General features: G+C 39.7%; 1 protein-coding gene across 1 annotated transcript in view; it reads left to right on the plus strand.

The window, feature by feature from the left end:
• Positions 1 to 4740: 4740 nt before the first annotated feature.
• Positions 4741 to 13674, plus strand: part of LOC108031447 (cytochrome P450 307a1) — a 49439-nt gene continuing 40505 nt past the window's right edge. Inside the window, exon 1 of the mRNA XM_044092590.2 lies at positions 4741 to 5268. Within this exon, the coding sequence (XP_043948525.1) occupies positions 4860 to 5268 (409 nt within the window). The 5' untranslated portion in view covers positions 4741 to 4859. The remainder of the gene's footprint in view (positions 5269 to 13674) is intronic.

The raw sequence follows: 13674 nt of genomic DNA on the forward strand, positions 1-13674 counted from the left end.
TGACAGTATAAAGATCAGTTGTGGTGATAGACTTTTTTTAATTTCAAGTAAAAAATTATGTCAATTGAATACCCTGATCCAATTGACAATGCAACCTGTAAATAATAGCGATAAGTGTGAATTTTCGTTTAATTAGAGAGAGAGAGAAATCAGGTTTGATATTTATTTGAAGTTACATTAAAGAAAGAAGTTAAGAAAAGAAGAAGAACATGGGAATTAAGAATGTGAGTAGATTATCGAACCCTTAACAAAAACATGCTAAAAAATAACTTCACTACTCCCATAATAGACGATTTTATTCATAATCTTTTCAAAAAAAACTTTTTTAACAAGTTAGATCTTACAAGTTGCTTCTTTCACGTCCACAAAATCTGCCGATCTGGTTAAAGAAGATAAGGTTCTATTTTATACGAATGACTTTTTAATTGCAACGAAAGAAAGTAAAGGTCACATGGAGATGCTAACTAAGGTTTTTAAACGACTTGTTGACAATAAACTTGAGATTGGGTTTCTAGGATTTAGGATACATAATATCGGGAGAGGGTATTAAAACTGATTCGAAAGGTATGCAAGCAGTGAAAGACTTTTCAGATAAAGTTCAAAGATTTCTTGGACTTTTCTCCTATTTTAGAAGCTTTGTCCAAGACTTGTTAACAAAAGCACACACACACACACACCCAACATACGCAACCATATATGTAGCATCGCACGCTCAATTGTCTCATTTTATTGTGTAGAGCAAAAAAAAAGAAAAAAAAGATTCCAAGCATAAGGAAAAACTATGGAAAAGCGCAGCCGCTTTTTCACCACAGGCACGCACACTTAGACAATGGGAAATGTGGGGGGAAAAGCAATGGCGAGGGCGGGGGGTTAAGACAGACGGACAAAGGCAAGTCAATTTAATTTATTTTGTCACCGTTTTATAATTTATTAATAAATGACAGAAAGTTAGAATTTGGTGGGAAAAAGTGTTTTAAGATATTTTAAAAAAAACTTTGTGAAGCGCCTACTTTAGCCTCGTACAATGCAAGTGAGCCAACTGAGTTACATTGTGATGCGCCCTAGGTTTTGCTAAGAACAAAGAACCAAAACAAACAACAACAAAAGAAAAAAATAAATTGTGCCCAAGAATCGCCAGGTGGCGATTCAAGCCTATGATTACACTTTAGAACATGGAGCTGGCAAGCCTATGCACACACTGATAATCAATTCCAATTCATTTGAAGAACTTAGTTATATGTTAAAGTAGGGATGAGTAAATCAAAAGTATCGATGAGAAACATCAGCAAACAGAGCTAAAGGACTACGAGATACGGAATGTAATAGGAATATTTTCCGACGAATCGAGTATACCCTTTTACTCTTCGAGTAACTGGTATGATTATGTGAAACACATTAAGATAACTACTGATTGACTGCAGGAATCTAGTATACCCTTTTAATCTTCGAGTAACTGGTATGATTAAGTGAAACACATTAAGATAACTACTGATTGACTGCAGGATAATGAGCAAGACGAAAGAGTAAATAGGAGCATGCGACCAATGATCGCTAAATTGACTGATCCAGACAAAGTTTTGTTCTGGGATACACTTTTAGAAACAGTTAAACACGCACTTAATTATACAATGAAAAGATCAATACCCAAGCCAAGTTTAATAAGGAGTCCCTTAAAAAGGAAATGTTATATATAGCTAAAAGGAGAAATTAGAAGAGTTAAATAAATTTAGGGAAAGTATAAATTAAGCACTGAGAAGCTACAAGAGCACAATAAGTAACGTAGAGACCTCGAGAGAAAGAATATATTTTTTATACTTTTTTGAAAATGTTTAGAAACATGAATTCGAATCAGAGCGGTCGTGACATAACTAAGCGCTCAAACCAAATGTTTGATGGTTGCTCCTTAAGTAAAACTCAAGTGTTTCGTGATTGAAAATAAAACACGAAAAAAAAATCCCCGTTCACTGATCTTACTGGTTTACGCCGACTTAAAAAATAAGTCAGAATCGTGCTAAACAATTTAAGCTGACTGTCTTCGCTTCCGGTGAATCGGTAAACTTGCATAAGCCCTAAGACTAGTAAAAACAAGAACAAGAACAATTTTCTGATCGTTCCAATATATGGTAAAATGGTCGGCATACTGATTTAAGCGTTTGGGCCATTTGTGGGTGTTAGAGTGGGCGTGACTCAGTCGATAGGCTGATATGACTATTTACTAAAAAATATTTTCTAACATAAAAAATGTGGCCACCACAGTTTTGGGCGGCTTGTGAGCGATAATATGGGCGTGGCAAGATGTTTTTGGGCTCAATCGATAGGTATCGATAAGACCAATACATTTCAATTAAAAGCTTGTTTCTAGCATAATAGATACAGGCGCTACAGTCTTTTGCGAACTGCGTTAGAGTAGGCGTGGAACCCTCCTGAAATAATCTTGCGCTGCGCAGGAAGCCCAGTAATCTGCATGCCAAGTCTGACTCTTCTAGCTTTTTAATGTTCCGAAAACTCAGCGTTCATTCGGATGGACAGACGGACGGACATATCGTTCCTATGGCAACTATATAATATAGTCGTCCGATTTTGATAAAAATAAATTTGAATTTTAGAACTAATTAAAAAGATGTTATTCCCAAGCGTAGGAGGTAATTCGTTAAAAAACACCAAAGATATAATTTGCTAAATTTTTTCTTTCTGATTATTCCTTTGGAAGCTTTAAGATATATTTGTCCGATCCGGCTGGTTCCGACTTATATACTACCTGCAATAAAAAGAAGACTTTTGGGAAAGTTTCAGCCCGATAGCTTTAAAACAGATAGTCTAGTTTGCGTAGAAAAAGGCGGACATGGCTGATCAAGTATGTACTGGCGTCGGAAACGTCTCCTTCAGTGCCTTGCGAACAGACTGACCAAACTACATTTCAGTTACTGTCACTGGGGCGGCGCTCCACGTTTTTTTTTTAGCGCGTAGAGAAGTTTGCATGTAATTATATGGAAGCCCGTACATTGACGCGGCGCGTCTTGGTCCGACGCAAGGCGTTTCCGCGTGAATGCTCAAAAAAGCATTTAAGCGGCTTTTGCCGCTCCTAACTTGTTTTCTCCGATTCTTTCGGCTGTTATCGACAATCGTCTGGGCATCGCTTTTGGGCCGAAAATAAATGGAATGGAATAAACAATTGACAATAAGTGTTCCAAGAGGAAAGCAAAGAAAAAAGTCGATTATGAAATCAAATGCATTGGTTACAGTACATTCGCCTTAACAACTTCTCTTGAGTGTGCGTTCCGCAAGTGGCGCAGACCTTAAAGTACCAACTGGTAGCGCATCTAGCGGCAAGAGGCGTTTAAGTGAAAACTGCTAACTAGCTGCACGTGGTGTGCAAGCTCAGTTGACTTTGCAAAGTATTGAATATATTTGGCTCTAGCTTTTAAATGTATAGTCCATTATTTTTGGCATGTAGATGGGTATTGATAAGAAAATCACAATATCATTTAAATGTTTTCATAATATTAAAAAAATATTGGAGCTAGGCGGTCTCTAGTGTTGTAATCATTGGGCGTTAGATTCTACATACATACCAAATCCCAACTTTCCAGTTTTTATAGTTTCTAATATCGCAGACGGATAGACGGACATGGTTAGATCGACTCCGCTAGTGATCCCGATTATAAATATACACATATACTTTGTGGGTTCGGAAACGCATTCTTCAGCCTCTTACATACTTTCCGACGAATTTACGAGTAACGGGTATAAATATATGCGAGATTCATAGCATTTCAAATGTTTGGAATCTGCAACCTGCGAAAACGCCGAGCATATCTTATTCTCCATATCTTTTATAAGCTGTGCCAGGTAATAAGTGTTGGTGTTTCGAATAAAAAAGTTTGATTATTTCAAGATCTTGCAACAAAATATTTTCAGTAGACAAAATTAAAATTAAGTCGAATAACTATCATTTTTAAATATATATTTACGGAAGACAAGCATCAAGCCTTAACACGTTATTGCTTGTCGAAAGTGTGTGTCTTTATGCTGAATGTCGGAAGGTAGCAGCTTGTTGAGTTTGTCCTCTGACATTCGAAAATATTAATTAATATTTATTTTTTCTTTCCTTAAATCAGGAAACAAATTATGAAATTCGCCTAATTATTCTCTCTTCTTGCTTATATCATGGATCCAAAATTTCATTTTTATTCGTGCAAATTTTATGTCCACTAGTAAGGAACCTAAAAGGTACTCCCGAAAAAAAATCGATTTTTAAATTGAATGTAACTATTGTGATAACTATATTTTAATTGCGCCATTGTTTCCAGACCCATTACCGAAGGAAACACAGGTCCGATAAGAATGTTTCATTCAACGTTCTGCAAGCTCATTAATATACATATGTAAATTTGTATTTAAATTTATATTTCATAAGGCAGGTTGTATATAAATACGAATTTGTGAAAGAAAATATTTTGAAATATTTTTGTTTTTGCTTTTATTTTACAATAAGACTTATAACTCTTGCGATTTGGGCACCATCTTAAAAGTTAAAGTCAAGTTAGGAATCGTGCCGTGTATATTCATTTGAAGATGGGTATAAGCATCCAAATTGTTTTTTGTCTAACAGCCAATAAGAAACTTATACCTGCAATTGTATATCATAGTATATTAATATATATCCAAATATTTGTATGCGTATGATGTCGTATATAAGAGCATCCGTATTAGTTTTCGATATAAAGTCTGTTGGCAACTTTTTAGCGCAAACGTTAAAGTACTCTGTGTGGTTTATTGTTGTTAGCAATAAAAGTTTTATAGATCAATTACAATTATTTTTTTTCTAAAATCCAAAAAAAAAAAAAACAAAGCTTAATATGATTATATCCGTGTTTAGTATGATTCTCCTTGTTGGGGTAATCATGATAACTATTTCATACACATGTTTACTTTTAAGTGGTAAAAAAAAAGCATTTGTAGCAATCGGACATGTTTATCAAGGAAAAGAAATTCGAAAATTTAAACAGGCACCTGGGCCACATCCATGGCCAGTAATCGGAAACTTGGATATACTAGGTCGATTTCAACATAACCCTTTTCAGGGATTTGGTGCATTAACAAAAAAGTATGGTGATATTTACTCCATAACTCTTGGACATACACGCTGCTTAGTAGTGAACAACGTCGATTTAATAAAAGAAGTCTTAAATAAAAATGGAAAATTCCTTGGCGGACGTCCGGATTTTTATAGATATCACAAGCTGTTTGGTGGTGATCGTAACAATTGTAAGTTCATTAAAAAATTTTAATTTTAGTTTTCGTTACTTTAAATAAGTTTGGAGTAGAGGAGTCATTAGAAAGTAACTAACTTGTAGCATTTCTATCCATTAAAAGTAGGGGAGTGTGGGGTAAGGATAGTGGATGGGCAAGGATAGTATATGGCCCTTGCGGCTAAGCGGCTCATGTAAAATATACCATTTTTAATTAAGATACCTTAGACCACTAAGAAAGGACTTTAAAAGTCTTAGCTTGAGGCGCATTTAAACATAAAAGTTGTGAATTAATTTCTGTATCTGTCAGATTTCATACTTTTTTTTCAGACCATTTTTTTGACATCTATTTATAAGAGTATTCCGATTTTTATTAAATTTAATTCGAAATTCTTAAAAAAATATAAAATTATATTCCCAATATTATAAGATAATATGTCAAAAAACTCAAAAGCTATAATTTGTTTCATATTATTTTCCCACCAGCTTTCCGATTGTTCCTATGACAGCTATATGATATAGTCCGTCTGTCCGTCCGTTTCTACGCAAACTGGTCTCTCAGTTTAAAAGCTGAAGTCGTCCGATTTTGATAAAATTTAATTCGAAATTTCAGAACTAATTTAAAAATGTTATATCCAAGCTTAGAAGGTTATATGTTAAAAAAAAACCGAAGGTATAACTTTTTTTTTAAATTTTTTCCCCGATAGTTCCTATGGAAGCTATATAAATAGGACTCCATTAGGAAATTTAAAGGGCGATAGAATGAAAAATATTTATAAGAGGTGCCTAAAACTATTTTTTGTTTTATTAGTTATAGGTTCGTTACAGTAACTGACTATCAAGACCTGCGAGTAGGGGCGTGGCACATTTGTTATCGCTAATATTTTACCTCCATCGAGTCTGTAAGCAACAATCATACTAAAAACACAAAAAATGTTTTTAGGATTCCAATGGGTTCGCAACGGAGATATATTTGTACATAAGTAGCGAAGTGTGTTCCCAGGATTGCATACTGTATTTGCTTATATAATTGTAATGAAAAATATTTTAAAATGAGGGTGCTAGCCAGATTTTAGAATAAAACTATTTCTGGAAGACGCAGCAACATTTTTTTAAGAAGTTAAAAATCAAATTAAACATACCAAATTGTTGGCTTTTATGGTTTTCGAGATATCAACGTTCATACAGACTGACTTGGCTAGATCGACACCACTAGGCTTTCTAGTCAAGAATATATATATTTTATAGAGTAAGAAATGCTTCCTCCTACCTGTTACATAATTTCCGAGTTAGGACTAGGTCTAGGTTGAGTACTATCAACCTAACAGAAACTAGCCAAAAATAAATTAAAAATACTATTTTCAGACCATTATTTCTCTAGGGTCCAGTGTTGATTAAAGTCGTAATATTTGCGTATACATTTATGGTCACGCTGGATTAAGTACAAAAAAGAAATTGTAAACAACGAATAAAATGAATATTACACATTCATAAAGAGAAGAAACGAATAATGTAAAAGCTACTGCTGTTACAGCATTCGTTATCATGTACGAAGACAATAGAATGCGACCTAGATTTGTTGCGTTTACCCCGATTTGTCCCAACGTCTTAAGAAATGACGAAATTCAACAGATGTAATATATTAAATAACAAAAATAGTCTACGTTACAAATATATTGTTTCGATCTTCCCTTGCCCGATGTCGCCTTTTGTTTCTAAGTATAGATTGGGGGTTACAACATTCCGATAATATTAAAATATTGATTATATGTCATAATTTATTTTCTGCTTTGATCTCGAACAGCTCGATAGCTTACGAAGTACATATGTAAAATTAAATATTTTTTTTTGCCGTCCGAAACACGATTTTTTGTGGTTCTGATTATGTGATAAATAGTAAAAGTTAGTGCCAGTAATGGGATAATTGAAGATAACGGTAGTAACTGGTTTTCGTAAATGTCTTCGAATAAATTAACTTACTTGAAAAGTTTTCCAAGGAGAAATGGAAGCTATTAAAAAAAGTAGTAAATACAATATTATACATTTTTTCTAAAAAACTAATAGTTTTCGTTAAAAACAACGACTTTTTGGTGGGTTGAATAAAAATAAATAAATAAATAAAATAAAAAACCGTTGGAGCACACTTGCGGCGTTTTGCCCGATATATCACACGAAAGCTTGTTGTTATATCGGTGTTTCGATATTTATATCGATGTCACTCGACGATTTAGTGATGCTACGACGAAAACACGTTAACGGCATTACATTTTTTAGGAACGCGAAATTTAAATAACGAAGTCTAAATGAAAAGTATAACAACATATAAATGTTGCAAAAAGCAGTTCAGTTGTAAAAAATAGTGGTAGGAAAACTAAATAAAATTCGAGTAATAAAACGGAAATAAAATGTATTTTTTTTAACGGAAATTGCCGCTATCCTAAGAACACGAAATTAAAATAATAATGTCCAAATGAAAAGTACATATAACCAAAATATAAATGTTGGATAGAGCATAACAGTTGTCGTTCAGTTAAGAGCGTCATCTCATCTCATCACGCTGCAGTAGTTGCAGGCGGTGATAAAGGCGACAAATTATCCTTCAGTTCCGAAAAAAAGTTGTACCCTGTGAATCACCGTGTTATTCCGAAGTGACGTGTCAGATTACACGGGTGAAGAACAAGGGACGCCCCATATAAAAAATTGTATGTGATGTCCGCCTTTTCCCATGTTAAATTGCAAAGGAAACCTTTTCGAAGTCACTTGTGTTTTCACTGGTTCCCTTTATTTATTTTTGTTTGACCTGTCACCTCCAATTGAAACGTCCCAGGTTAAATAACATTGGAAATTCTGGATTTTTTCAGTGAATTTTCACCTTTTAAAATATTGAATTTAAAATACATAAGTATTTATTTAAATTTTGTTTCATTTTATTTCAATTGTATTATTTAATTTTTCTGTTGAATTGCAATTATCGCTCGTAAATATAGTTTTTTGATTTGTTAATTTGTTATTAATGTCAACGCCTTTCGTAAACATTTGTCCGGGTCCTCGAAATCCTTGGCCAACGCACCTGAAAAAATAAGAGCGTGTGTTTGAAAAAAATGTGTTATACTTGTGTATTTATCTTTTCGAACTGTTTAAAACCCTTTGCGTGATTTTTATTGGCACAAAACATTTCATCACGCCACCTTTGGGTAACGGAACCAGAATGTTGTAAGTTGTGTTGTAAAACCTATAAAAATCTCAAAAAGGGACATTATGTAAACGTGGATCAACGCACAACATCTTGAACTTAAGGAAGCCCTTACCTGGCTTACCTGATATCGCTTTTATTAAAGAATCAAAATGTGTCGCAACGCACAATTTAGACAGCCGGCTGCTTCTCTTTTCATAACCCAAACAGAATGCACCAAGTCTTCTTCTTCTGGGGTCTTTCTGAACATAACGAAGAAGTGCAAAACAAAAGAGCAGTGGGCAGGCAGATTATAAGACAAAGATATATTGAAATCTATTTTTTTGCAGGCAGATCTTCGGAGATTATTGTTTAGCGTTGCACTTCAATACTGGGTACACCCAGAAAAACTGAGACCGAAACCCCTAAGATCGGTCCTTCTCAATTTGAGAATTTTTTCTTCTGACTCTTTTTTTAAAAGTTGTTGATGAGGGGAAGACGTGGAAAAAAAAAGAAATGAAGTTAACTTCGGCAAGCCAAAGTTTGTAAACCCTTGCAGTTATAAGAAATAATCAACTTTATTCATTTTATCAAAATCGGACGACTATATCAAATAGCTGTCATAGGAACAATCGGAAAACTGGTGGGAAAATAATATGAAACAAATTATAGCTTTGGGGTTTTTTGACATATTATTATATATATATAATTATATTATATTAAGAATTTCTAATTAAATTTAATAAAAATCGGAATACTCTAACCACATATAGATGTCAAAAAAATTGTCTAAAACAAAATAATGAAATATATTTTTTTTAATATCACTGAAGTCAGCAACAATCCCTAAAAATCACACATGGTGTTACTTATGCAAGGGTATACAATTTTCGGCTTGCCGAAGTTAACTTCCTTTCTTGTTTATCTAGTATTTTGTTGTAATTTTAGTATTATTGTTGCTTGCCGACCTGTTGGGGTTAATTTATTAGCGATGTAGCTTTCGATAGTCGGGCATCGTAACGAACATAGAAAACAATAACAAGCAGTGAAATGACCAAACAGCTTTATTCATTAAAATATATGGTATTTTTCCGCTTTATATTCTAAGTATTGCTATTATACCTATAAAGTTGTTACAGGAAATATTAATATTATTTACACTGTTTTAGGGTTTCTGGAGTGAAACCGTACTTTAAATTTTGAAAGTACTCGGCGAAACAAGTCAGAACATTTTCCATTTTTCTATGTCTGATCGCGATTAGATTTTATAGCAATGTAAAGATTTCATATCTAAACCGTCGATTTCAAATTTCAGTTCCTATCTTTTAGGTTTGGATAGGTACACAAAAAAAAAATTTGTATATGAGATGAGATCTCAGAATCTATAAAAGCTAGAACAGTGAAACTTTGCATGCAGTGGGGTGCCATGCCCACTCTAACGCCCACAAACCGCAAAAATCTGTAGCGCGTACAGTTTTTATGATAGAAACAAAATTGTAAATGAAATGTGTTTGTCTTACAATCCTATCGACTGACCTTGTCACCGCTTGGCCGATCACGGGAATGCCTTATAACACTCAGGACAGTTGTTGAAGTGATGTGGTTTGTAACGAGCGTTTTATTCTAAAGACAATTGTTCTTAACCTGATACATAATTACTTATCCTACATACCGCAGTTTCTCTTCCCCTTTCTGTGATGGCGCAAATCGATGTGTTTTATCCGCCAAATATTGTGTTCCTTTTTTACCCGATTTTAGTGCGACCAAATAACCTAAACTAAATACTAGACTTCATAAAAATACTGACTTCATAAAAATCCTGACTATCGATAGCCTAATCCGTTCCGCGACATCCCCACCCCCGTGAAGCAGCCGCATTCACCACGTCCAGGACAGCTAGCTTCGAAGCGGGACGCATAGTCTTGGCTCGATCGGTAGTCCGCACCGCTGCTCGACGAGGTACTCCATCCTTCCCGGTGAACACCTCTTCCACGACGCCTCGTTTCCATTCCCTTCGTGGTATGGCTGGATCGCAGATGAATACCAGGTCTCCTCGACGGATAGGCTCGACGCTCTTGCACCATTTCTCCCTGCGCACAAGAGTTGGCAGGTACTCATGCACCCAACGCTTCCAGAAACGATCGCGCATCATCCTTGCTATGCGCCACTGCTTCCTAGTAGCGGATGTTCATCATCCTTGGGGAGATCTGGGATATCCGATGCTCCTTTCAGCAAATCGTTAGGCGTCAGTGGAGCCTCCTGGTCCACCGTCAACGGTAGATGAGTGAGCGGACGAGAGTTTACGATGCTCTCCGCCTCAATCAGCAGGTTCTCCAGTACATGCTCCTTGGGCGTACGCTCCTTCATTGTGTGCGCCAGCACCTTCTTCACGCACTGCACTATCCTCTCCCAGGCACCGCCTTCAGATGGGTTCGCCGGGCAGTTGAAGATCCATTCGACTCCCTTAGACGACAGCTCGCCCTGGATCTGTGCAGGCTCGAACACTTCGCTGAACCTCTTGGCCTCGCGGTCGGCTCCAACGAAGTTCTTCCCATTGTCGCTCCTTATCCTGACCACTGGTCCACGGCGGCTCATGAAGATCCTCATGGCGATTATGCAGGCGTCGGTGGACAAATCGTGAGCCATCTCCAAGTGGATAGCCCTCGTGGTCAGGCACGTAAACAGTGCCACCCACCTCTTCTCTGTGCGACGTCCTATTGTCACAAAGAGCGGCCCAAAGTAGTCCAGGCCAGTAGACTTAAATGGCCATCCTTTGGCCTCTAGTCGATCCGCAGGCAGGGGGCCCATCTCGGGCTGTGTGAGTCGTGCCTTCCGCAGCTTGCAAACGTTGCATTTGCTCACCACCCTCCGCAGCAGTCTCCGCAAGTTCGTTATCCAGAACTTGATTCGAATCGATCCGATCGTCGCCTCCGTGTTTTGGTGGCACATCTTTTCGTGGTGTTGCTGCACGATCATTTCTGCCAGCGCCTCCTCGTGAGACAGTATAATCGGCCGACGTGCGTTGTATGGCACACACGTCGCGTCGTCGATCCTTCCACTGGCTCTCAATACTCCGTCCTCGTCAAGGTATGGGGACAGTCCGTGCAGTCGGCTGTCCTTGGCGACGTTTCCTTGGCTGTCCTCAGCAAACGCTTCTCGCTGCGACTGCCGTATCAATGCGCGCTCTGCTTCAGCGCACTCCATCGCGGTCAATCCGTAGACCTCTTCATCGCGACGTATTCCACGGCATCGTCGAACAAATCTGAGCGCCCACGCAGTCGTCCTCACCAGTCGATTATAGCTGGAGAACCTCTGCAGGGATATAAACTCACATTTCATTTCCTCGTCGTCGGTCGTCGGAGGAATCCAGTCCTCGCTCGATCTCGGCCAGCTCTCCTCTGGTCCTCGTAGAAACGGCGGTCCGCTTAGCCATCGCGAACCGATGCTTAGGTCCACGGCCTTGCGCGGCTTTGTCGCGTCATCCGCCACGTTTTCGGCGGACGGGATCCATCTCCACTGGGACGCCTCTGTCGATTCCAAAATCTCCGCCACCCGGTTTCCGACGAACTGTTTGTATCTCCGGTGGGTGTTGCTTATCCAGTGCAACACAGTCTTGGAGACCGTCCATAGCGCACAGCTGCTGATCGCCACACCGTGCTCCTGCTTGACGGTGTCCATCAATCTCGTGCCCAATACCGCTGCTTGGATTTCCAGTCGCGGGATCGACATGGTCCTCATCGGGGCGCATTTCGTTTTGGAGCTTATGAAGTGCGCCTGCACGTCTCCGTTCTCGTACGTGGCCCGCCAGTAGGCCGCTGCTGCGAACACCGATTGACTGGAGTCCACGAAGATGTGCAGCTGTAGCGTCCGCACTCGTCCGCTGCCAAAGTAGTGGCGCGGGCATCGGAACTCCTGGATCCGACTCATCCCTTGCCGCCAATCCTCGAAGGCTGCGGCCAATTCATCCGGTAGCGGCTCGTCCCAGTTGACTCCTCTCCGCTAAATCTCCCTCAGCAGCAGTTTGGCAGTCACCATGTAGCAGCTCAGGAACCCAATCGGGTCAAACGTAGACATCACCAGGCTTAGGAACTCCCTCTTGGTAGGGACTCGTTCCCCCATCATCACGTTCCTCGGGACTCGATGGTACTTGACGCCGAACTTGAACTCATCGGTAGCCGGCTGCCAGTACATCCCAAGCACCTTCTCCTCAGCTTCGGTCCATCCGACGCTGGCGATGGGCTCAAGTGGGTTCAGCGCTCTGACCACACTTGACGAACTGGAGGTAAATCTGCACAAATCAAAACCTGCTTCAGCGTGAATTTCTCTCACCCGTGTCGAGATGGCGATAGCTTCGTCCTCGCTGGCGAAACTGTCGACGTAGTCATCGACGTAGTCATCCACGTAGTGGTATTCGTTGATGGCCAAGGCTGCTCGCGGGTCCGTGCTGCTATACCGCAAGACATTCACGGTCTTCACGTAGTCCGCCGAACATGGTGAGCAGGCCGCTCCGAACGTCATTACTGCCATCTCGTATACGTCCGGCTCTCGCTGGTCGTCTCTGTCTCTCCACAGAAACCTCTAGGCGCATCTGTCCTTCGGCTGCATCAGCACCTGATGAAACATCTCCTTGATGTCTGCACAAACTCCAACCCAAACTCCTTCCCAAAAATGGAAGAGCACTGCTGGGAGGGGCTTGTAGCGCTGTGGGCCTTTCAGTAGCGCTGAATTCAAAGACACACAGTCCACCTTGGCAGCCGCATCGAAAACCAGCCGAATTTTCCCAGGCTTGTTCGGGTTTTCCACTCCGAAGTGCGGCAGGTACCACACTTTGCCCTCCTGAAACCTCTGGACTTCCTGGGCCTCCAGTCGTCGTGCGTATCCCTTCTTGACATAATCGTCCATTATCCGGATGTAAGCCGACGCGAAGTCCACATCGCGCTTCATTTTACGCTCTATGTTGACGAGCCTCCTGAGGGCCATGCTGTAGCTCTCCGGCAATCTCACTTTGTCGTCCTTCCATAGCAGCCCGGTCTCGTATCTCTGGCCTACACGTTTGGTGGTCTTCTCCAGGGTGCTCAGGGCCCGTGCGTCGCCGCTATCTCCGACTGACGGCTCCAGGTCCACTCTGCCAGCTGCGACTGTCTGCACCGGCTTCGCTCCGAAATTCTCGGTCTCGAAGTAGTCGCTGACCATCTTCACCAGAAGATCATCCTGGGGCACGGCTAGGAGGCACGAACTCAGAAGCGGCGA

Source organism: Drosophila biarmipes, chromosome 3L (assembly GCF_025231255.1).
Source record: "Drosophila biarmipes strain raj3 chromosome 3L, RU_DBia_V1.1, whole genome shotgun sequence".
NCBI classification, from domain to species: Eukaryota; Metazoa; Arthropoda; class Insecta; order Diptera; family Drosophilidae; genus Drosophila; species Drosophila biarmipes.